The following is a 23,883-nucleotide window of genomic DNA, read 5'->3' on the forward strand; positions in this document are numbered from 1 at the left end:
AAAGCCAGCCAGGAAAAGGTGACTTGCCTGTGCTCCCCACAAATGTGTGGGCATCTTCCTTGATGTACAATGGGCGATGCTTGCGAGCACTGTGCAAGGTTGTGTGCATTCACTTCCAAGTTCCCTCTGAAGTTCAGGTTGCCAGGCGCAAGCCTTTTAAAGGCAGTTGTGAAGCATGCTGTTCTGAAGTCACACCGATGTGTGCAGTAAACTTACTTGACATGGGGGGGATGATTCCGGTAAACTTGGCTTATAATGAAATGCTGAAGTATTGAAATTAGGTTTCCGACGTGTGATGGTGGGAAACGCAGCTCGCCATTGGCGGGTGGAGCAGATGATTGCAAACTGGTTTCACAACGGTGTGGAACCAATTTTTGGCCTTGCTGCCATATTGTCTACCCTCCTACCCTGCCTTGAGGCCCGACACCAACGTGGCCAGAAAATTCCGGACTATGAGTTACTGGAATGTGGCTTCAGTATTTAAAAAAAATCAATCTGGGGTTTCTAACCAGTAAGTTCAAAGTCAATTCTTTGATATAAAGCATGGTTTCTCAACAATATTTTATTACTAATCATTGATAGTATCAGTACCAGCTGAGAATCCAAAAAGAATCACTTACAATATCTCTCCTGATTGAGTAGAATATCCAATTCTAATTTGTCAACATTTAGCAGTGGGACAATGAAGATAGCTGGAACTGTGCATGTGCGTGTGAACAGAAGATTTCAAATAAGTTGATGGCTAGAAATTAATCCAAGCAATGGTGCTCTCGCCCACCATCTGGAAAGCTGGCAAAACCACTGCATTGCCTCCTTTGGTGAAGATGCTCCAATCAGAGGCCAGTAGCTCTCCATTGCCACCGGAAGCGGTGGTCGCTGCAATCAATATGCCTAGAGGAGGCCCTAAGTCAGTGAGAGATCCAGGCCACAGGTGAGTGAGGGTGGGATGGGAATAGCAAAGAGGAAGTTGGTGGCTAGGGAGGGCAGGAGGTCATAAGAAATTGCAGGAAGGTGGCTCTCAGCGGGCACGTCCATTCCCGATGCCGGGTCCCTCAATCAAGCACTGAGGGCTTGACAACAAGGGAATACACAAATGGGTCAGACTGACGTAGTGTTGTGTGATTACTTAACTAACATGTGTCATGTATACGAAAACTTTTTGTGGATATGGCAGGTTACTGATGTTTTTGGTTGAAATTCTTCATGAAACTAGAGTTGGTTACCAATGTGTTAAGGAATTTTACAATATGTTCTCTACTATGCGCATCTACAATCCATAACATGTAAACTTGTAAATAATTAGCTTGACTATGGCTGCATTATATTGCAGATACTGATCTAACATTGGTATCTGCACAGCACAATATTCTGTTGGCAGACTCTAAACAATACCATATAGCTGATCTGCTTATATTTGCATTGGTCAGCTGAGGACTCTGATTGCTGACTCAACTCTGAAGTTAACTTGCCAATCTTGGACTCTTGCATGTCTGAAATTAATTCAAAAACATGAACATAATGAGAAAATTGGAAGTGTAGAATATGCAACAATCAGTACTTTGTTATTCTCAATTTAAAATGGTGAGGTAGAGTTATGAAAAATACAAAAAGGATGGAGACAAATTGGAGTGGGATTTAAGCCTGGCAAACATAATGAAGCTTACTTAAATATTTATAGTGAGTTCCTAGCTCATATTGCTTCTAGTACTGGAGTGAGAGGTTCAGGAAATTATGGGCAGGATCTCCTGGTCTGCGAGCAGGGGCGGGGCCGGCTCGCCGATGTTTAAAATGACACGGGATGATGTCGGATGGAACTCCCAACATCACCCTGCATCATTTACATTTTCAGGTCGGTGTGGGCGCAACCAAGTCAGCTGTGCGCCCACCAATCTGTCAATGGTCTATTGAGGCACTGAAAATCTAATTAAAGTCGTTAATGGACCTGCTCGTCCAACCCTAAGGTCAGCCGGGCTTCGGAAAAAGCATGAAACCTCATCCATGGGTGAGATGAGGTTTCATGAAGGTATTTAAATTTTTATTAAAGATTTCAAAAAAAGTTATGGACAAGTCCCAGCTCATGTGACAGTGTCACATGGGGGGCATGGCAGAGAAAATTTTTAATCATGTTTATCAAAAGTTTTAAATCGGAGCCGATTTCCCTGAGGCAGCACTTTGCCTCAGGGAGATCTGTGTGCTCTTTCATGTGCATGTGTGAAAGAATGCACTCCTGGCTGAGGGAATCCCCCACAGGGAGTGCATAGCGCTTCCGAGTGGACATCATGCTGGGTGGGCCTTAAGTGGCCTGCCCATGTAAAATGGCGGCGCGCTTCCACTTGGGGCTGCTGACTGGAAGTGTGCCCGCCCGTGGCTGTTCCTGCACTTTCCCCCGTGGTGGGAGGAAAATTTTTCCCTATGTGCCAAAAGCGCTTAAGTCACGGAAAGTAACGTTTAAAATGATGCATGCAATTAAAGATAAATAGTCACAAGTTAAGGGAAAACTATGGGCTGAATTTTCCCCCATCGGGGGCGAAGTTGAAGGGCGGGCGTGCACAGGCGCATTTCCGATCGATGCCCCCAATTGGGGGCGCAGCGCCATTTTATGTGGGCAGGCCAATTAAAGCCTGCTCAGCAGGTGGGGGGCGGGGGCGGGGGTTGTGTGGGGAGAGAATCCCAAAATCGAGAGCGCACTCTTTTGCGCATGCGCATGAAAGACCGCACTCATCTCCCTGAGGCTAAGTGCAGCCTCAGGGAGATTGGCTCTAAATGTCAAAAACCTAAAAATAGAAAAATAAAATTTTCCTAACATGTCCTCTCACGTGACAATGTCACATGAGCTGGGACATGTCCATAATTTTCACAAAAACTTTATTAAAATTTTGAAAAACCTACATGAAATCTCATCCCGCCCATGGATGAGGTTTCATGCTTTTAATAATTCCCGCTGAGGCTCCTGGCCTGCTTGCCAACCTTAAGGTTGGACGGGCAGGTCCTTTAATTACTTAATTGCTCTGGCAATGGCCTCAATTGGCCACTGACAGGTCGGCGGGCATGCAGCGGATTTAGCTGAGCCTCTGCCTACCTGAAAATTTAAATGGGGCGCGGTGACATCAGGAGTTCCCCCCGACGTGACCGCGCGTCATTTTATGTGTCAGCAAGCGGGCCCCGCCCCCACTTGCCGACACGTAAAATCCTGCCCTATATGTTCAGTTTCTACGCGGGTTCTAAATGTATTAAAATAGATAACTCTGCCTTTGCAAATGTTAACAATAATTCATTTTTAGTGTTAACAAAGGTTGCATTGGGCTGAAAAAGCTGCAAGTACTGGTCACATCAGCCAATGCATCAGTCACCTGTTTGATACATTAAACTAACTAGTATTTCAGGTGATTCCTATGCTAGCCTGGAAGAAAACAGAGACAGGATAGTTGCAGATAGTGGTGATCTTTCCTTTTGCTAACAATGTTGTTCCTATGTTGATGTTGTCTACAGCTGTTCTTACAGTTGACGGCATTGCTATGCAACTGGCTTGATGCTGACCCAGAGCCTGCAAAATCAGTTGTCCTCATCAATCTTCAGACAGGTGTTTCAGGGTCTGCAGATATATTTGGTGAAATAGTGGCAGATGTTACCAATCTGCATGCAATATTTGGACATCAAATGAACTCATATTAACTATCTTAAGTTGTCCTGTCAATGGATACAGGACTCTATAGTATGTGTTAAATAGCTTGTCATGCCTCGGGCAAAATTTTTAGCTCGGTGGGCAGGTGCACCCCCAACCCGCTCAAGCGTGAAATGAGCATCCCAACGTCAACGCGCAGTCGCACGATAGTTTGGTTAGCAGGCGCACGCCAGAGTCGGCAGCATGCCTGCCGACAATTAAGAGGCCTGTTAAGACCATTAAAGAATCAATTAAGTTAAATTTTGTCCAATGAAAAAGTCAAGCTGTCTTTGCATTTTTTTTGAAAACCTCATCCACGGGCAGGACGAGGTTTCCAAAAGCAAATAAAAATAAAATAAAAGGTTTAAAATTTAATTAATAACATGTCCCTGCTCATGTGAGAGTCACATGATGGGACATGTTTCATTACATTTTTCAATTCTTTATTTTTTTAAGAAAAACTCTTCATCTCCCTGAGGCAGCTTTGTACCTCAGGGAGATTCTGAAGCGCACAGTTGCGTGCATGAGCGAAGTTCGCGCTCGCCCTCTGCCCACACAAGCAGTGCTGAATGCTGCTGGTAGCGTTTCACGCTGGGCGGGCCTTAATTGGCCCACCAATGTGAAATCACCTTCTGGCCTCGAACGCGGATGGTGGTTGGGTTCTCAACCACCCCCGCCCACCCCTGCTGAGCCCACCAGACATGGGCTAAATTCTGCCCCTCAAGTTGGAGCATTCTATTGAACTCTTGCAAATGCTTCAATTACAGTGGGCTTCCAGGGGATTTTGAAAACAATATTTGGATTTTTTGGCTTGTATAGGGCCATTCTTACTATGTTTCAAAGTCAATAATAGGAGAAGAAAATCAAAGCACCCATAAAGAATTGAAAAAAAATATTAATAAACAATTTTTAAAAGCCTACAACAGAAAATTTTTATGAAGAAGTAAAGATCAGCAGTAAAAATGTCCCTTGCATTTTAACTACATGGATAGGCCAAGTGAAATTCTATTGTCCATGAAAGAAATCATGTGAACTCACATTGTTGTAGGGTGGCCGAGTTGTACTATTAGTAATAGAGTTGAACTGCAGACACTTTTTAAGCAGAAACATTAAGTATATTTATAATATACTCAGCAGCAACTATGTGTGTGTTTTCAACTCCAGCTCTATCTCACACTGACTGCTGAGGTAGTCCACACAATTCTCCTATTGGTTACTACAGATCATGTGATCTTCCTTAACAAGTATTATCTCAAATGTACATTACACACTAGATAAAACCATAATTACTACATTACGTCGCCCTTTTACTCGGCTATACATATTATATTTACAAATATATATTTTTCAAGATGACATAATATTTACACTGGGCAAGGAATCTATAAGTTCAATCTTTCAGATGACTTCCTGATACGTATGGAACGTCTCAGCTCCACAACTTCAGATGCTTTGTCAGGAGCATCCTTTTCTGGAGTTGCCTAAACATCAGGTGCTTCGATGATTGCAGTTCTGCAGACTCAACTCTTACAGGAACATCAAACATGTCTGTCCTGAGTTGAGTATCCTCAACTGGAAACGCAGACCCATTATCACTGGTGGAACCAAATCTTGATGATTTGTCTCTTCCTTCCTTAAATGGTCCAAATGTTTATGGATGATTCAGCCTTCCACATCCGTGTGGTAAGGTAGAGGTCCAGTTACCGCACTTATTTCACTCGGTAACCACTTTGGTCCTTCTCCGAAGTTCTTCACGTATACCGCTCTCCCATGGTAAATTTCCTCTCATGGCTATGCCAGTCATGTCTGGTTTTTCAGGCTTCCCTGACTCCTTTCCACCTTCCCCTCTAAATTTGGTATTATTAAACACCTGTTGTTGTTTGAGGGGTAGTCCTGTAATGAAAAAGAAAGCGTGCTAGCTTGGTTGCTAAGGAATCGCCAGTTATATTTTCATGCCTGCCTTGAACATTTGAATCGCCCTTTCGGCCAGTCCATTTGAGGAAGGGTGGTATGTGGAGTTTTTACATGAATGATACCGTTGAAGCTGATAAATCATTGAAACTCAGCACTCATAAATGCTGTGCCATTATCAGAAACAACTACTTCTGGTAGTCTGTGAATGGCAAAACTTTGGCGTAGTTTCTCAATTGTAGCAGCTGATATTGGTGGCTTCACGTCTTATATGTCCAACCATTTTGAATGGGCATTGATGATGAACAGAAACATTGTTTCCAGGAAAGGTCCGAAGTAGTCAATGTGCAACCCACCCAGGGTTTACCTGGCCACTCCCATGGGTGAAATGGAGCTGTCACTGGCAACTTTTGCAGTTGCTGACGTTGCCCACAATGCTTTACCATACTCTCTATTTCGCTGTCCATCCCTGGCCACCATAAATAGCTGCATGCAATGGTCTTCATTTGGGAAATTCCTGGATGGGCACTGTGTAGTTCAACTACAAGAGGCTCCCTCCCTTTGGAGGATCTATCACTCATGCACCCCACAATAAGATGCCATCCTGTCTGGTTATTTCATGTCTTCTATCGAAGTATAGTGTCATTTCATCAGATAGGGGCTACTGTGACCAACCATGCAGCACTTGTTCTTGTACTTGAGATAGGACTCCATTGCGACTTGTCCAGTCTCTGATCTGCTGAACGCATAACAGTGAGGAATCTAAGAAATTTAACAGTAAAAGAAGTTCCTGTGGAAGTGGGACATGGTCATCATTTTCTTGTAAAGGCAAACGACTAAGGGTATCAGTATTTGCAATTTGATTGCTGGGCCATGTATGAAATTGAATTCGTATGCTGCCATCATTGTATTCTTGCTGAGGTTATGGATGGTATAGCCTTATCCTCACAAAACAATCCTAGTGGTTTGTGGCCTGAAACGATTGTAAAATGGCAGCCGTGCACATGCTGGTGACATTTCTTGACACCAAAGATGATGGACAGGCCTTTATCCATCTGCGAGTATCCCTTTTCCGCTGTGGAGAGCATTCTTGATATATAACCTATTGGCTGTTCCTTGCTGTTATCCATCCGATGAGAAAGCACTGCTCCCACTCCATAGGGAGATGTGTTGCATATCAGTACCAATTCTTTCGTCTGGTCGTAATGCACTAATAGATTGGACGAGTGCAACAATTGTTTCACCTTTATGAAAGCTTCTTTCTGGGGCGCCTCCCAAGACCAACGTTGGTTCTTTTTGAGTATAGAATGCAGGGGGACCAGCACTCTAGACAAATTGGGTACAAATCGCCCATAATATTGGATGATTCCTAGGAATGATTTGAGCTCTGAGGTGTTCTTTGGCACAGGTGCCTCTCTTACGGCTCTCACCTTCTCCTCAATTCGGCAGAGGCCCTGTGAATCTACCCAGTGACCTAAACAGATTACCTCCCTTGCTTGGAATGTGCACTTTTTGTTTTTTAAATGTACTCCAGCTTGTAAGAAATGTTTTAGGACTTCTTATAAGTTTGCCAGATGCTCTTTTTCAGTGAATCCTGTCACCAATACATTGTTTAAATAGACTTTCCCTGCAATGAGCTTTCCATTATTCTCTGAAAGATGGCGCAAGCTGAGGAGACACCGTGAGGCAATCATGTACAGCCCTTTGTGGGTATTAATTGTGAAAAATTCCTGGGAGGCATTATCCATCGCTATTTGTTGATAAGCATGACTCACCTCAGCTTCGTGTTGGTTGTCTCTCTTGCCAGCTTGCCATACAGGTCTTCGGGTTTTGGAACAGGTTGCCTGTCAAGCTTAGCTACTTTATTAACCGTTAATTTGTAGTCTCCACAAATTCAGATGCTTTGGTCGGGTTTAAGGACGGGGACTATGGGTGCTGCCCATTCTGAGAACCGCACAGGTTATATAATGCCCAATTTCTCTAGTCTGCCCAGTTCAGTGTGGACTTTTTCTCGCAGTGCGTATGACACCAGTCTCGCCTTCATGAAGTGAGGGGTTGCTTCCGGATCCCCATGAATCTTGGCCTGCAGGCACTAAATTTTCCCAAGTTCATCCTTGAAGATGGTGGCACACTTTCTAAGTAGCTCTGTTAGCCTTCTTTGTCTCAACTGGAAAATTTCAGCCTATTCCAACTTAATCTCCTTCAACCAATTTCGCCCCAGGAGGCTTGGCCCTTCACTTACCACCACCATCAAGGGTAGCTTTGCCAATTGGCTTCCATAATGGACAGTTACTTTGCTTATGCCTTTTACATGAATGTCTTCACCAGTGTGTGTTTTTAGTTTGGCAGCTGTTACTTTTAAACTTAATGGATGTTCACCATTATTCAAATATCTGAAGGTATGTTCTCCAATTACTGTAGTGGAAGCTCCTGTGTTCACTTCCATTCTAACAGGTTCGCCATTTACTTTCACTGTTACAAATATTGGTTCTGTCTTTCCAACTTTCAGATTAAACCACGAATAAATGTCTGAATTTGATGTTTCAGGCACTTCTATATTGTGGATTTCCTTGGGCTTCTCCTTTTGTTTACCAGCCTGCTTGAACCTTTCCTTGCACTGCCTCATTGAATATCCATTCTGGAACAATAGTAGCATTCAATTTTTTAAAAACTGCCAATCGCTAGAAGACTGATTGTTTCCACCTCTATTAAAATACCCTTCAATCCCGCTGCTAAGTTATTTTTCTTTCTTCAGCAGAGTCTTGCTTTTTTGGGCCACTTTTGCTTGAGTTTTTCTGCCCGATATGCAGGACGGTGCCACTTTGCACACCCTATATTGCTTTTGAATCTCTTACTGCGCTTTCCATGGTCATTGCTATCCCTAGGGCCTTCTTGAAATCCAGATTCACTTTGGACAATAATCTTTTCTGAATAGTGTCCTCTTGCAAACCACATACTAAACGATCTCTGAGCATGTCGCTCAGAGTCATACCGAACTCACAAATTTCCGTTGGCTGCTTCAAATTTGCCATGTGGCATGCAATTGTCTCACCTGGGGCTCTATTTCGTGATTTAAATCTGAACCCTTGCATCATAACTTTGGTCTTTGGTTGAAAATGACCCTTCACGAGGTCCACCAATTCATCGAAATTCTTCGCATCTGGGGCACTGGGTGCCATCAAACTTCAAATCAAACCGTAGGTTTTGCTCCCACAAGTACTCAAGAGAATTACTTGCCTCTTTCCTTCCCCCATAATCGCGTTCGCTTGAAAAAAAGTGAGGCATTCTAAGCATTGAGACCAATCGTCTGTGGCTGGCTCAAAAGGATCAGTTCTCCCAAATTGTGGCATTGTGAGAGAGGATAACTTCTTCAATTCTAACAGAGCTTGCTACTTACAATCACTGTGCAAAGTACAGTGTCGATTTCTTTCTAACCTGATATCTTCTGTTCAATCCTGTTTTATCCTCGTTGCTAGTTTGTTGTAGGGTGGCTGAGTTTTACCATTGGTAATAGAGTTGAAATGCAGGTACTTCTTAAGTGGAAACATCAAATTTATTTACAATATACTTTGTCACATGAGCAGGGACATGTTATTTATAAAAAATATTAATTGCCCGTGGATGAGGTTTCCCAAAAAGTGAAAAGGCTGCTTAGCCTTTTCGCCTGCCAGCCAACTGTAAGGTTGGACGGGCAATGAAAAATTTACTTCAATATCCTTTTAAATGGCCTTAATAGGCCTTTTAATTGTTGGCGGGAGCGCTGCTGATTCTGGCAAATGCGACAATTTACGCCCAGTTGGGTCGGGCGTGCACCCGTCTGCTGAGCTAAAAATTTTACCCCTGATCTCTTTAGCACCTGGCACTGGGAGTAATCCTGAGATTACTGCCTTTGAGGTCCTGCTTTTTAATGTATTTCCTCGCTCCCTATACTCTGCTTTCAGGACCTCGTTCCTTTTTTTTAAACTTATGTTATAGGTACCATTATGGTCCACAATCTCTGGCTGTTCACCCTCCTCCTTCAGAGTGCCCTGCAGCCGCTCTGTGACATCCTGATCCTGACACCAGGGAGGCAACATACCATCCTGGAATCACGTCTGCAGCTGCAGAAATGTCTATCTGCTAATTACGATAGAATCCCCTATCACTAGTGCTCGCCCACTCTTTCCCCCACCCCCACTCACCCTCCTCCGGCCGTGCAGCTGAGCCACTTGTGGCGCCAGGGACTTGGCTCTTGCTCCATTCCCCTGAGAAACCATCTCCCCCAACAGTATCCAAAACTGAAAATCTGTTGGAGAGGTAGAAGGACCCAGGAGACTGCTGCACTGCCTGTTTAGTGCTTTTACTGTGTTTGGCAGTTACCCATTCCCTTTCTGCCTGTGCACTCTTTACTTACGGTGTGGCCACCTCACTGAATGTGCTATCTACGAAGATCTCATCCTTGCAGATGCTCCACAGTGACCCCAGGCACCGCTCCAGCTCCAAAATATGGTTTTTGAGTAGCTGCAGCTACAGACACTTCCTGCATACCTTGGACACTGGAAGTGTCACTGACTTCCCACATCGTACAGGAGGAGCATTCCACTTGGCTGAGCTGACCTGACATGACTTACCCTTAAATTACTCCCTTTACTTTTACTTCCTCTAGTTTAGAGAATATTAAGAACAGGAGTACATACCAGGTCCTACATACCAAGATTGCCACTCTTCTTACTGAGGAAAGTTAGAAAATGAAAGGATCACCTCCTTCCCTCTTCACTGAACTCCCTCTCTCACCAAACTCCAATTGAAGCACTCTAATGCAGCCCAAAGCAGCACTCCAGTGCAGACAAAAGCAGCATTGTAGATGGCTTGCTTTTATGCTGTTTCAATCTAGCTTCTGAAAACCTGTTTAAGCCTGTTAACTAATTTATTAGCTGCAGCTGCAAGCAGAACCTGTATAACCCCTGTTTTAAAGCTGGACTAAAACTCACCTTCTCCCAACCGAAAGGGCAAGTTTTAGTTTGCTGCTAAATTAAAGAAATATTAGACTCTAGATAGAAATTAACCTTTGAAAGTTCTTCTCTCATCAAACTCCAACTGAAGCAATCTAATGCAGCCCAAAGCAGCACTCCAGTGCAATGGGAAAGATCCTACCGGCTGATAAATTTACTCCAGTGTTCTACACATGAAATGCTTGTGAATTTGTGGATTGGCAAGGGGTGATTTCCAATTTATGCAGTTGGCAAGGAAAAAGGAAACCAAGGTATATGTGGAATCTATAACATAGATAACTTCACACTTGTAAAGGTTAATGCTCAGTGCTAGAGCAGTAATTAAGACTTATCATGCCATCAAATATTGACAGACTGGAATGGATAAGCCTCAGCATTTTCTGGCAAGCTTAGTGAGCATCCATCATGACGTACTGGAATTTCATGCCGTTCTGTGAGTGTCAATGCTCACTCTCTGAATGAGATATTGCTATAGCAGAGCTTCTGGAAGAACAGGGGAACTGAGAGAGCAACTTCCTGATTTTTCAACATGTGCAATCACTAGGAGATGCTGGCTTACTGATAGTTGAGTGCTGACAACCTCTCTGTTATTTTTCATGAAAATTCCAGGTCATAATGTTATTCAAAATACTTAAAAATGTGCTAATATTCATTACCCTTTGGTTAATTCTTAAGGACTTCTCAAGGTACCTCGCTGTTTAATCTCAATTTTATGATAGATAATGTTCATGCTCGTTTTAGGTAACATACAGCATTATTATTTGGATTATTACTTGCCAGGGCCAGAGCTGGTGATGAAAAAGTTTCGCTGATCCTCATTTCTCAGTTTTTCTGTATCTGTGATCTCATTTACATCAGTTATGTAATATTCACTATCTTCCTCTTGTATTTCCTCCTCATCATCTTGATCCTCAGAAGTGTAGGTTTCAGCAGAGATCTCAGTTGCTGCATTAGTTGTTGAAGCCCCATCAGCAGTTGTACCTTCATCTAGAACTGAGGATAAGTGCAGTAATTGAACTATTGAAGAAAATATTTAGTAGCTGTGCATGAAAGTTTAAATAATGACCACTGTGGAAGATTTTTACAGCTTTTAAAAAGGAAGCATTGCTAATATTCCTGATTTTATAAATGATAAGCGATTTTTACTATTTTTAATGTATGCTTCTCAAAGCAGTAGAGGAAAACGATCTTCAAAATTGCAGCTGAAATGCATTTAAAGTACTGAAAAGTTGCATTTTGTTAAAATCAATTTGAATTGTAATAGATGACAAACATGGCAAGCAAAAAACAACATACATTTCAGTTTGCACTCTTTCCCATCTTCCATTTCTGGTGAACATAAACTACATCTATAGGAGCCAAATGTATTATAGCAATACATCGTTGGAATGCATGGGTTGGCTTCACATTCATTAACATCCTCTTGACAGTTGGCACCTGAGGGAAATAAAATCAAGAAAATAATTTTCACATTGCTATGGAATTGTCAACCCTAAAATACAGCTTGTAGAATATTTAAATATCAGCAATGACATATATCAAAAGATACAGCTTTTGTTTCTCACCAATTTTTCTGCCCCTCTCTCTAGAAGGCATCCTGATTGGATGCAGTTCCATGAATACCGGGAACCCTACTGGATCTCACTCATGAATGAGGTTAACACTGATTGTTAGCACATTATACAAGAGTGACATTACTGGTGAACTTGATCCTGTCCTCATTCAAAGTTCAGACACACTTTCAGCAGTAGGCACTGGATAGTGACCATGAGTGGGGACATCAGTCGATTCTTCCTTTCCTACCCGAAAGTTTCCACATGTTTCAACCAGTTTCACCCAATTTCTTAAAAAGTACAGAAAAAAGAACTTGGCAGCAAAGATCATTAAATGATCAGTTTCAATCAGAGAGCACATAAGAGTTCCCAGCTGCAGGAATGGAAACGTAATATAATAATTATAATAGGAACTACCCGTTAGATGTAGGATTTAGGATCTGTTTTGGAGTTATGTATTTTAGCTAACCTAGATGCCTACTAACTTAGCAGTAATTGATGCTGAAACTGCATATAAAACCTTGTCAAGTTTGTGTTCAGAACACCAACATTTATTGCCATTGGAGAACAGATATTTTAACACACCATCCCCAATATGTGTATACACGTGCATTAGTTTTTAATCCAGCAAAAATTCACAAGCAGGCCGGACTGAAAATGTAGCTTCAGTGGCTGGATTTTCGCAGAATCAGGATGACTTGGGAGCCTTTTAAGAATGCTGGGCAGTCCCAATTCTGAGTTTCCCAACCCCATTCCTGGCTTTCCGATTTTAAGGGGCTGCTTTGGGTCAAAAGCCAGCACCCGGGACTCATGACCTGGCCAGTTCCATTGCAGAGATAGCCATGTCCAACTCCTCCGCAATTTTCATGGAGTTGGCCCAGTCTTTTTAAAGAGTCATGGTTTATGGCACATCAGAGATGTCGTGAACCATAGGGTGGAATCATCCCACATTTGCACCAAGTGGATGCCACCCAGTGCCGAAAGGGGATGAATGATCTCTGTTCCACAAGGGTAAGTCACTCTTCTCATCACTCTCAACTTGCACACTCACAAACCTATTACACATCCACAGGGCCCTCACTCACTGCCATTTCAAGGGGCATCACCATTCACTCTCTCACTCACATCTTCTTTGTCCTCATCCCATCTATGGCACCACTCACCACTCACACATGCCAGGCATACTTATCATTTAGCCTGGCAGGCATCCTGCTTACACTTTCTCCATCTCTATTCATGCAGGGCAATCTGGCACCCAAGAGGGAGAGGTCGCGGACCTGGTGGAGGAATGCCTGATATTAACGTCCTCTCGAACTCTGAAAACAGAGCCATCCAGCTGGTTGGCTAGGATTTCAGACAACCATGCAGTGAGTGATGTATCCTGTTTCACAGGCCAATGCCATGCACAAACCTGAAGGCACCCTCCCTGAAGTCCTGTAACAGCGCTCACCCACACCCTCCACCAGTGAAGGTACACACCCGTAAGTGGGACCCAGCTGTAGAGGAGCCTCAGGACCACAATCTGGTGAGCACATCGCACTGTCTGATCCACAGCAATCAGCGGCAGGCACTTCCCGGGTCCCCGGCACTCAGAGGACTGCTGGAGACCAGAAATTTGCTGAGTCTGACTCAGATGATGAGCTTCTGGACTCGGTCATGTCACGGTTGCTGGAGCTGCAAAGGCAAGCTCAGGAACATCAGGAAGGGATGTCCACTGAGCTCCTCAGATTGCAAGGTAAGTTGGAGGAGTCTGTCCACCTTCAGGCTGAGGTGATAGCGCTAGCACGCCAACGCACCGAGGTCAACGCGGGTAGAATGGTGGTCGCAATTGAGACTTTGGTACAGGATGTCACACCTGTACTGCTGTGTGGGCTGAACTCCATCGCTGTCACCATAGTTGGGCTCCAACAGTGTGTATGTGAGAGGGTGCCGAGCAGCTCAAATCTTACTCCAGCTTCCCCTTCTCCTCAAGCAGTCACCAGGGGATTGGGCATCCATGGGGAGGAGGATCAGCATGTGCATACCTCTAAGCCATCCACCCAGGTGACTCCGGGAGTGTCCATCCTCTTCCCCTCTTCCTGTGACTGCAGCAGCCTGAGTTCTACAGGTTGAGGTGGGAGCCACTGCCACACAGCAGAACCCAAAAGCAGGCCAGGTTCCTCCAGATCTTGGCCCTCCAGAGGACGCCCATCATGGTAATCACAGACAGGGTGTAGCAGTCAGCAGGCTGCCTCCACCTCTGCTGTGGATGTCCGGGTAGCACAAAGAAAGGGTTAGAAGATGTTAAGAAGATGTAGTTGCATAGCCCAGGCACGGGTGTTAATCAATTGTACATAATGTTCACTATTGTAAATAAACTCTCAACAATGTCTCCCTGGCTATGGTTCCTTGTTCTGATGAGCAGTGTTCGTGTAACTCAGATGTGAAACAGTTCTGCACAAGATAAACGCAAGTGAATCAACCCAGGGCCTCTTCCCTGTGTTTTGTGAAGCCTTCAGGCCAAAATGATGGTCTGGCCTCATACTACCTGGACACATTAGTGATGCCTGCACCTCGAAGGTACTTGTCATTTCTGCCAGAATGACAGGGGCAGGCATTACAGAGTCCCATCATTCTGTCTGCGTGCTCTCAGCACCTTTAAGGCAGGGCTGGTCCTGTTGAAGGTAGACAATGAATCAGGTGTTTTTAAAGTTTCATGGCTGCATTTCCATATGACCCTGATCACAGTGCAAGCGAGCTGCCCTCGGCCAGAGAAGAGTCAGACATTCTTAGAGGCTATGTGATGATCTGTGGAGTTCTCACTGCATGTCGTCATCATCCTCCTGCAAATTGGTTACTATTAGGCCTCCACTGTGTCCCTATGACAGGAGCAATATCACAGAGGGTATGTGTGCTGCCATAAGCCAGACTGGAGTCAAACGTTCATAGACGAAATGAGGATCTGTGGTGTCTCCTCGCTGCATGTCAACATCCTCCTCCACAAATCTAGCAGCTATGAGGGCCTCCAGAGTGCTGCCTCGTCTGGCCAGTACAAAGGCCTCATCGCCATCATCACCTTCGAGGACCTCCTCAGCCTCATTTCCGTCGATGTCCTCCTCATCGGAGGAGACCTCCAGCTCTTCCATCTCCTCTTCAACCAGCTCCTCTCTCCGTTGCAGCGCCAGGTTGTAAAGGGCGCAGCAGACAACGATGATACGTGACTCCCTCTGTGGACTATATTGCAAATCTCCACTAGACCGGACCAGCCACTGGAACCTCATTTTACCCATCCCGATGATTTGCTCCACCAAGTTGTGAGTTGCAGAATGAGCTTTGTTATACCTTCACTCTGCTGCAGTCTGAGGACGCCACACAGTTGTCATCAGCCACGTCCTCTGCGGTAGCCCTGGTCCCCAAGGAGCCATCTCTGCAGCCTCTGAGGGCCTGGAAGATGTCAGGGATCTGTGTATGACTGAGAATGCAGGAGTCATGCACACTCCCTGGAAACTGTGCACAGACCTGCAGGATGTGTTTCTGATGGTCGCACATCAGCTGCACATGCATTGAATGGAAGCCTTTGCAGTTGACATTGTTGATTAGGTGTTGCAAGAGATCTGAGCACCACATGAGTGCAGTCGATTGCACCCTGTTCCTGTGGGAAGCCTGAAATCTAGGCAAATATAATCGCTCTTACATCCTGGCTCTCCTGGTCCCGGCTGAAATGTACAACGTTGTGTGCCCTCGCAAAAATGGCATCCGTGACCTCATGGATGCATTTGTGGGTGAAGGCTTGTGATATCCAACAGAGGTCACCTGTGGAGCCTTGAAAGGAGCCACTGGGGTAAAAATTGAGCACCCCGCTCACTTTCACAGCCACTGGCCATGGATGGCCTCCATGTCCCCATGGAGCAAAATCCTGCATGAGCTGGCAGATGTGACCGATCAGCTCCCTAGACTCACACAGTCTTTGGCAACACTGGTTCTTGGTCATGTGCAGGAATGAAAGGCGGCGTCTAAAGACCCTGGGTCTAGCTAGGCACTGACCAGCGAAGACTTGCTGTGGCTCTTCAGCGGTGTATGCAGGGCCCCCAGCCACCTCTTCTTCCTGAGGGTGCTTCTCCTCCCTCTGCGCATCCAGGCAACTCAGTCGCTCTTTTCTCCGTCATCTTCATTCTCTGTACGCTACAAGGCATACAGCTACTTCACCAGACTTCATGCTTCTGATGTACTCCTCCTGCAGGATGAAAGAAAGATGCGTGAGTTAGGTTGGGTGTTCTAAGAAACTCTTAAAGTTAAGACTGAAGGCCCCTTAACGCATCTTGGAGAGTGATGGCCAGAGTTTAGTGTGCTGCATGGCCGACTGAAACCCCACCCACCTTCACCCCACTCCACCTATGTCATGGTATCATAGAGCTTACAGCATGGAAAGAGGCCCATTGTGTCGGCACTGGTCATCAAGTCCTATCTACTCTAATCCCATTTTCCAGCACTTGGCCCGCAGCCCTGTGTGTTGTGGCATTTCAAATGTTCATCTAAATACTTCTTAAATGTTATGAGGGTTCCCGCCTCTACCACCCAGCAGGCAATGAGTTCCAGATACCTCTAATCCTTTCGGTGAAAACATCCCCACTAAACCTCCTGCCCCTTACCTTATATCTATGCGTCCTAGTTATTGATCCCTCCACTAAAGGGAAAAGTTTCTTCCTATCTTTCCTATCTATGCCCCTCATAATTTTGTAAATCTCAATCAGGTTCCCCCTCAGCCTTCTCTGCTCTAAGGGAACAGCCTCAGCCTATGTTGTCTCTCTTCATAGCTGAAACATTCCATCCCAGGCAACATCCTGGTGAATCTCCTCTGCACACACTCGATTGCTTTAACAAGGGGATTCTAATGTGGCTGTGCCTGAACTGCAAAAGAATGTCTCAGTTGCAAAGGAATGGTCACTTTCTACAAGGTTTCCCTATTACATGGCCGCTTCCTTTCCCCCGACACTGCATGTGCTTGTGAACTACCTTCAACCGCAGGGCAGCCCTTGTCCATCCCCCACGTCGCCTCAAGCTTGAAGTCCACCAGGCGACTCTCACGAGCACTCTGCAACGTTACAGTGCTCTCACCTCCAAATTCCCCTTAAAGTGCAGCCCGTCAAGTGGACACCTTATATATGCTGTTGTGAAACACATCAGCATGCAATCATGCCAATGTGGGAGGACGATCCAGTGGGGGATGGCGGGTGGATGATTCCGGAGGGCTGGCCTTATAATGATATGCAGATACACTACATTAACGTTCCTGTGTCCAATGGCGGGAAACACAGCCCACCATTGGTAGGCTGAGCGGACGATCGCAAACAGGTTTCACAACGACTTTTGGCCTACTCACCATATTGCCTGCTCACACCACTGAACATGCTCGGTGCCACCGTGCACTGAAAATTCCACCCATAGTCTGCATGAGGGAACCATTCATAAGTTAAGGGTAAAAAGTCCTCCTCATGCCTCCCTGCCAGGCAATGGCAAGTTATGACCCCATGAACTGCCCATGGCCTCTACTGTCCCCTATGCCAGACTATGCCCCCCACCCATCCCCAATGGCCACTCATGCCCCCAATGCCAGGCCATGTCCCCCACCCAGGCCTCACATAGCCCTTCAAACCCCTATGTCAAGCTATGGCACTTGGCCACTGACCCACTATACACTATATAGATCCAATGAACCATATAGTGGCAATGGGATTTTTAAAAGAAAACTAAAAATAGTCATCCATTTCTTTTCACTATAGTAAAAAAGAAATAGCACTTTTACTGTGGGGCAATAAAATTGTCAATCATCCAGACTCTTTAAGGTATCAATAGTAGGAACTGCAAGCACTTGAAACCTCGTAACCTTGTATAAATAGACATTGTGCAATTGATAGCAGAGATCAAAGGACAGAGCTGTCAATCAAGGAATGTTTTCCCTGGGGTTCAGGTGTTTCACCAGAGTAATGGATTTCTAGGTGTTCAGCCAAACCTCATTTACACATCCTTGGCTGAGAGCCCAAACATTCATTAGAGTATTAAAACACCTGAGCCCCAGAGAAAACATTGTTTTATTTGTGGCTCTGGTTTTCTGATATCAATTTCACAATGTTATTTGCACAAGGTTAAGAGGTTTCAAATGCCTGCAGTGTCTGCCATTGATACCTTAAAGAGTCTAGATAATTGAAACTTTTATTGCCCTGTAGTAAAATGACTTTTCTAACATAGTGGGAAGTAATGAATGAACAAATGACAATTTCTAAAGCTTTTTTTCACACATCCTATTGTAACTAAAGTTCATTGCTTCTATTTAGTGTATAATGTAGTTAATTGGTTCTCTACAATGGTAATGGGCATAGAAGTGCTATAACTTGGCACAAGGACTTGAGAGGCCATGTGAGAAGGGTTGGAGTCACAGCCTGGTATTTGGGGGCATGAGGGGCCATGGGGGTGGATAGGGAACATAGCATGACATGGGGGGGCATGAGGTGGCATGGGGAGTGTATGGGGGGAGGGGTGGTTTGAGGGGTGAGGGCCAGAGGGCCTTACCTTTTTCATTATAACTGGGATGAAGATCCACAGCACCAAGGCGGGTCTTTTAAACAGCCTGCCTTCACACCCAGCAGCTCCTGTGGCTGCCTCCAACCTTTTTCCTGGGTTGGCTGCCCTGACTGAGGCCTGCACCTGTACCCACCCCAGCAATGTAGATCTCATCTTTGCGGGCACATTCTCTTGAGACGGGCATGCAAAGTTGAGAATTTTCTTGGCTCTTGCAGCCAGCCTCAGTGATGCAAATCCAGGCCGTTGTTACTACATTAGTTTTAGAGAAACTCTGGGCTGCAGCAGGTTTTCAAATGGAGATTCTTGGCATATAGTATTTTTATTTGTATGAACAACTTATTAATTTTCCTTTGATTGTTGAAAAAAATTAACTCAAATCCAAATGGTGGGTGTGTAGTATTTTGCTTCTGAAATTTAAATACAATGTAACTCCAGTGTAATTTCAGTGATAACCTTGGTAATGCAATTGACCCCAAGATTAGCTTACAACCATACGCAAAATTTTCTCAACTTAGCCCCTGCTGAAATGGTGGTACCATAAGTGGGTCAGGAACACACTGAACTCAGCTTTACCGAGGTTCTTGAACTGAGTCATGGCATTAGGATCCTGCCTCCGGGTTTCCTGCTTAATCAGGGAGGTCAGGTGGGATGATGTATTAATTAAGTCAAGGAAAGGATTTCTAATTAAAGGGAATGAGTGTCCATCTGGCAAACTGGGAAGGGGGTCTTTTTCCAAGAGGTTGCAGATGTCAGCAATGATCTGCAGTGAAAACCTAAGCTTCCTAAGGCACTGCTGCTCACCGATATTGAAAGAATTGAGCCGCTGCTGGTAGTTCCTGTTTTGGAGGCCTTACCTCCTTTGAGTTGGATCATTCTGTTGCTGTCTGTGTGTGGAGCATCATGCGAATGAGGTATGCAGCTTATGCTCCTGCTTCGCATGCTCTTTCTCAGAGGTGAAAGGTAGAGCTGCATAAGCTGCTCCCATGCAATGATGAATACTGGCAGCAGGGAAATGCAGCTGAAGGTGAGTAAAATGCAAGACAAGTGAAGTGACCACCAAGAATTTGGCAATCACATGTCAAGTATTGAAAGCACATTCTGAGAGAAGTGTTGTCAACTGTAACCTCCCACCTGGCCTTGGCTTGAGCTGTTCAGTTTCACTGATCAAATGCTTTCTAGCCTGTCAGTTTCACTGAGGCAGCACTCCCCGCTCTACACTCCACCTTGGTGACCCTGGTGAGTTACACATAGCTTGGGAAATAGGTGCACTGCCTGTTCAATCCAGGATCCTTGGTTAGAACATAGCTTAATTACCTATTTTAATATTTAAATGCCCTAGCCAACAGCTGCATGCTGGCTTTTAAACCAGGTAAAACCTGGAAATGGGTGGGATGATGCTGGGCTCCTGAGCTGACATCACTTTTAGGGGGTTTATCTCCCGTCAAACACTCAAACCAACCTACCCTTGCCTGCAGAAAATCCACCCAACGTCCCACATAACTGCTCTATCATCAAGATCACTTACTTCCACATCTATAATGTCACCCAGCTCTACCCCATCTCAGCTCATCTGCTGCCAAAACCCTCAATCTTTGTTACTTCTGTACTTGGTTATTCCAATGCTCTTCTGGCCAGTGTTCCATTTTGTACCCTGCATAAAGTTAAGCTTATCTAAACTCTGCTGCCTAACTTGCACCAAGTCCAGTACACTCATCACCCCTTTGCTCACTGAACTGCACCGGCTCCATGTCCCACAATGCCTCAATTTAAAAATTCTTATCCTTGTTTTCAAATCCTCCATGGCCTCACCCCTTCATCTCTCTGTAAAGTCCTCCAGCCTTAAAGCTCCCTGAGATATCTGTATAGCTTAAATTATGGCTTCTTGTGCAACCTTAATGTTAATTGCTTCACCATTGGATGCTCTGCTTTCAGCTGCCAAGGTCCTAAGCTCTGGAATAGTGTCCATGAAGCTCTCTGCCTCTCTACATCACTCTCCTCCTTTAAGACATTCCTTAAAATCTACTTCAATACCACATGTCCTAATATCATCTTATGGGGCTCAATGTCAAATAATGCTCTTATGAAGTACCTAGGGATGTTTTACTATATTAAAGGCTCTGTATAAAGGTAAGTTCATGTTATACAAAACTGGCCATTTAGGATGTAACTGTATAATTGTATTTTTCATTTCTTGTTCGTTCATGGGATGCAGGCATTGCTGGCTAGATCAGCATTTATTACCCATCCCCAATTACCATTGAGAAGGTGGTGGTGAGTTGCCTTCTTGAACTGTTGCAGTCCATGTGTTGTAGGAACACCCACAGTGCTGTTAGGAAGGGAGTTCCAGGATTTTGACCCAGCGAAGGAATGGTGATATATTTCCAAGTCAGAGTGGTGTGTGACTTGGAGAGGAACTTACAGGTAGTGGTGTTTCCATGCATCTGCTGCCCTTTGTCCTTCTAGGTGGTAGAGATCCCAGATTTGGGAGGTGCTGTTGAAGGAGCCTTGGTGAGTTGCTGTTGTACATCTTGTAGATGGTACACAATGCTGCCAGTGTGCGTCAGTGATGGAGGAAGTGAATGCTTAAGTTGGTGGGTGGGGTGCCAATCAACTGGATTGTTTTGTCCTGGATATTGCCCAGCTTCTTGAATGTTGTTGGAGCTGCACTCATCCAGGCAAGCGGAGAGCATTCAATCACACTCCTGACTTGTGCTTTGCAGATGGCGGACAGGCTTTAGGGAGTCAGGTGCTAAGTCACTCGCCGCAGAATTCCCAGCCTCTGACCTGCTCTTGTAGTCACAGTATTTATATGGCTCGTCCAGTTCAGCTTCTGGTCAATGGTAACCCAAAGATGCTGACAGTGGGAGATTTGGCAATAGTAATACCATTGAATGTCAATGGATGGTTAGATTTGCTCTTTTTGGAAATGGTCATTGCCTGGCAGTGTGGAGTGAATGTTACTTGCTGCTTATCAGCCCAAGCCTGAAATTGTCCAGGTCTTGCTGCATATGGACAGGGACTGCTTCAGTATCTGATGAGTCATGAATGGTACTGAACATTGTTCAGTTATCAGTGAACATCCCCACTTTTGTCCTTATGATGGAAGGAAGGTCGCTGATAAAGCAACTGACGATGGTTGAGCCTAAGACACTTCCCTGAGGAATTCCTTGGGGCTGAGCTGATTGACCTCCAACAACCACAACCATCTTCCTTTGTGCTAAGTTTGACTCCAACCAGTACAGAGTTTCCCCCTGATTCCCACTGACTCCAGTTTTGCTAGGGCTCCTTGATACCATATTTGGTCTATTGCAGCATTGATGTCAAGGACAGTGATTCTCACCTTACCTCTTGAGTTCAGCTCTTTAGTCCACGTTTGGACTAAGGCATATGTGGTCAGGAGCTAAACGGCTCTGGTGGAACGCAAACTAAGTGCCTGTGAGCAGGTTATTGCTGTGTAAGTGCTGCTTGATAGCACTGTCGACAACACCTTCCATCACTTTACTGATAATCACATTTAGATTGATGGACGATAATTGGCTGAGTTGGATTTGTTCTGCATTTTGTGGAAAGGACATACCTGGGCAATTTTCCATATTGCTGGGTAGGTACCAATGTTGTAGCTTTGCTGGAAATTTTTGCTAGGGGCATGGCTAGTTCTGGAGCACAAGTCTTCAGCACTATTGCCGGAATGTTGTCAGGCCCCATAGCCTTTGCAGTATCCACTGCCTTCAGCGGTTTCTTGATACCACTTGAAGTGAATAGAATTGGCTGAAGACTGGCACCTGTGATGCTGGGGACCTCTGGAGAAGGCTGAAATGGATCATCCACTTGGCCCTTCTGGCTGAATATGGTGGCAAATGCTTCAGCCTTGTCTTTTGCACTGATATGCTGGGTTGCCACATCATTGAGGATGGGGATATTTGTGGAGCCTTCCCCTCCTGCTAGTTGTTTAATTGTCTACCACCATTCACAACTGGATGTGGCAGGACTGCAAAGCTTAGATCTGATCCGTTGGTTGTGGAATCGCTTAGCTCTGTCTATCACTTGCTGCTTCCGCTGTTTGGCATGCAAATAGGCCTGTGTTGTAGCTTCACCAGGTTGACACCTCATTTTTAGGTATGCTTAGTGTTGCTCCTGCCATGCTCTCCTGCACTCTTCATTGAGTCAGGGTTGATCCCCTGGCTTGATAGTAATGGTAGAGTGGGGGATATGCCGGGCCATATCACAGGTTGTGGACGAATACAATTTTGCTGCAGCTGATAGCTGATAGTGCTTCATTGATGCCCAATTTTAATCTGTTTGAAACTTTTCTCCTATAGCACAGTGGTAGTGCCACACAACATGATGCAGGGTATCTTCAATGTGAAGGTAGCAATTGGTCACCACAAGGGCTGTGCAGTGGTCACTCCTACCAATACTGTCATGAACAGATGCATCTGCGACAGGTAGGTTGGTGAGGACGAGATCAGGTAGGTTTTTCCCTCTTGTTAGTTCCCTCACCACCTAATGCAGACCCAGTCTAGCAGCTATGTCCTTTAGTGGTGCTACTGAGCCACTCTTGGTGATGGACATTGAGGTCCCCCACCCAGAGTACATTCTGTGCCCTTGCCGCCCTTAGTGCTTCTTCCAAGTGGTGTTCAACATGGAGTTCTGATTCATCAGCTAAGGGTGTGGGGGGTGGGTGTGGAGGTTGGTTGGGGGGGGGGGGGGAGGGTGGGTGGCGGTGTGGCTGGGGCAGTAGGTGGTAATCCACAAGAGGTTTCCTTGCCCATGTTTGACCTGATGCCATGAGTCATGCTGTCTGGGGTCAATGTTGAGGACCTCCAGGGCAACACCCTCCTGACTGTATATCACTGTGCTGCCACCTCTGATGGGTCTGTCCTGCCGGTGGGACAGGACATGCCCAGCGATGGTGATAGTGGTGTCTGGGATTTTGTCTGTAAGGTATGATTCTGAGAATATGACTATTGTCAGGCTATGGCTTGGCTAGTCTGTGGGGTAGCTTTCCCAATCTTTCCCAATCTTGGCACAAGCCTCCAGATGTTAGTAAGGAGGACTTTGCAAGACCGGGTTTTCTATTGTTGTTTTCGGTGCATAGGTCGATGCCAGGTGATCTCTCCAGTTTCAATACTTTTAGATTTCGTAGCAATTTGATGCACCTGAGTGGCTTTCTGGGCCATTTCAGAGGGCAGATAAGAGTCAACCACAT

At 45.2% G+C, this 23,883-nt stretch overlaps 1 protein-coding gene across 1 annotated transcript in view; it reads right to left on the reverse strand.

Annotated features, from left to right (window-relative positions):
* The window catches only part of vwdel (von Willebrand factor D and EGF domains-like), a 242,783-nt gene that overhangs the window by 117,767 nt on the left and 101,133 nt on the right, over window positions 1-23,883 (reverse strand). Inside the window, exon 19 of the mRNA XM_041183982.1 lies at window positions 11,913-12,000. Within this exon, the coding sequence (XP_041039916.1) occupies window positions 11,913-12,000 (88 nt within the window). The remainder of the gene's footprint in view (window positions 1-11,912; window positions 12,001-23,883) is intronic.

The sequence above is a fragment of the Carcharodon carcharias genome, chromosome 3 (assembly GCF_017639515.1).
Source record: "Carcharodon carcharias isolate sCarCar2 chromosome 3, sCarCar2.pri, whole genome shotgun sequence".
In the NCBI taxonomy this organism is placed as follows: Eukaryota; Metazoa; Chordata; class Chondrichthyes; order Lamniformes; family Lamnidae; genus Carcharodon; species Carcharodon carcharias.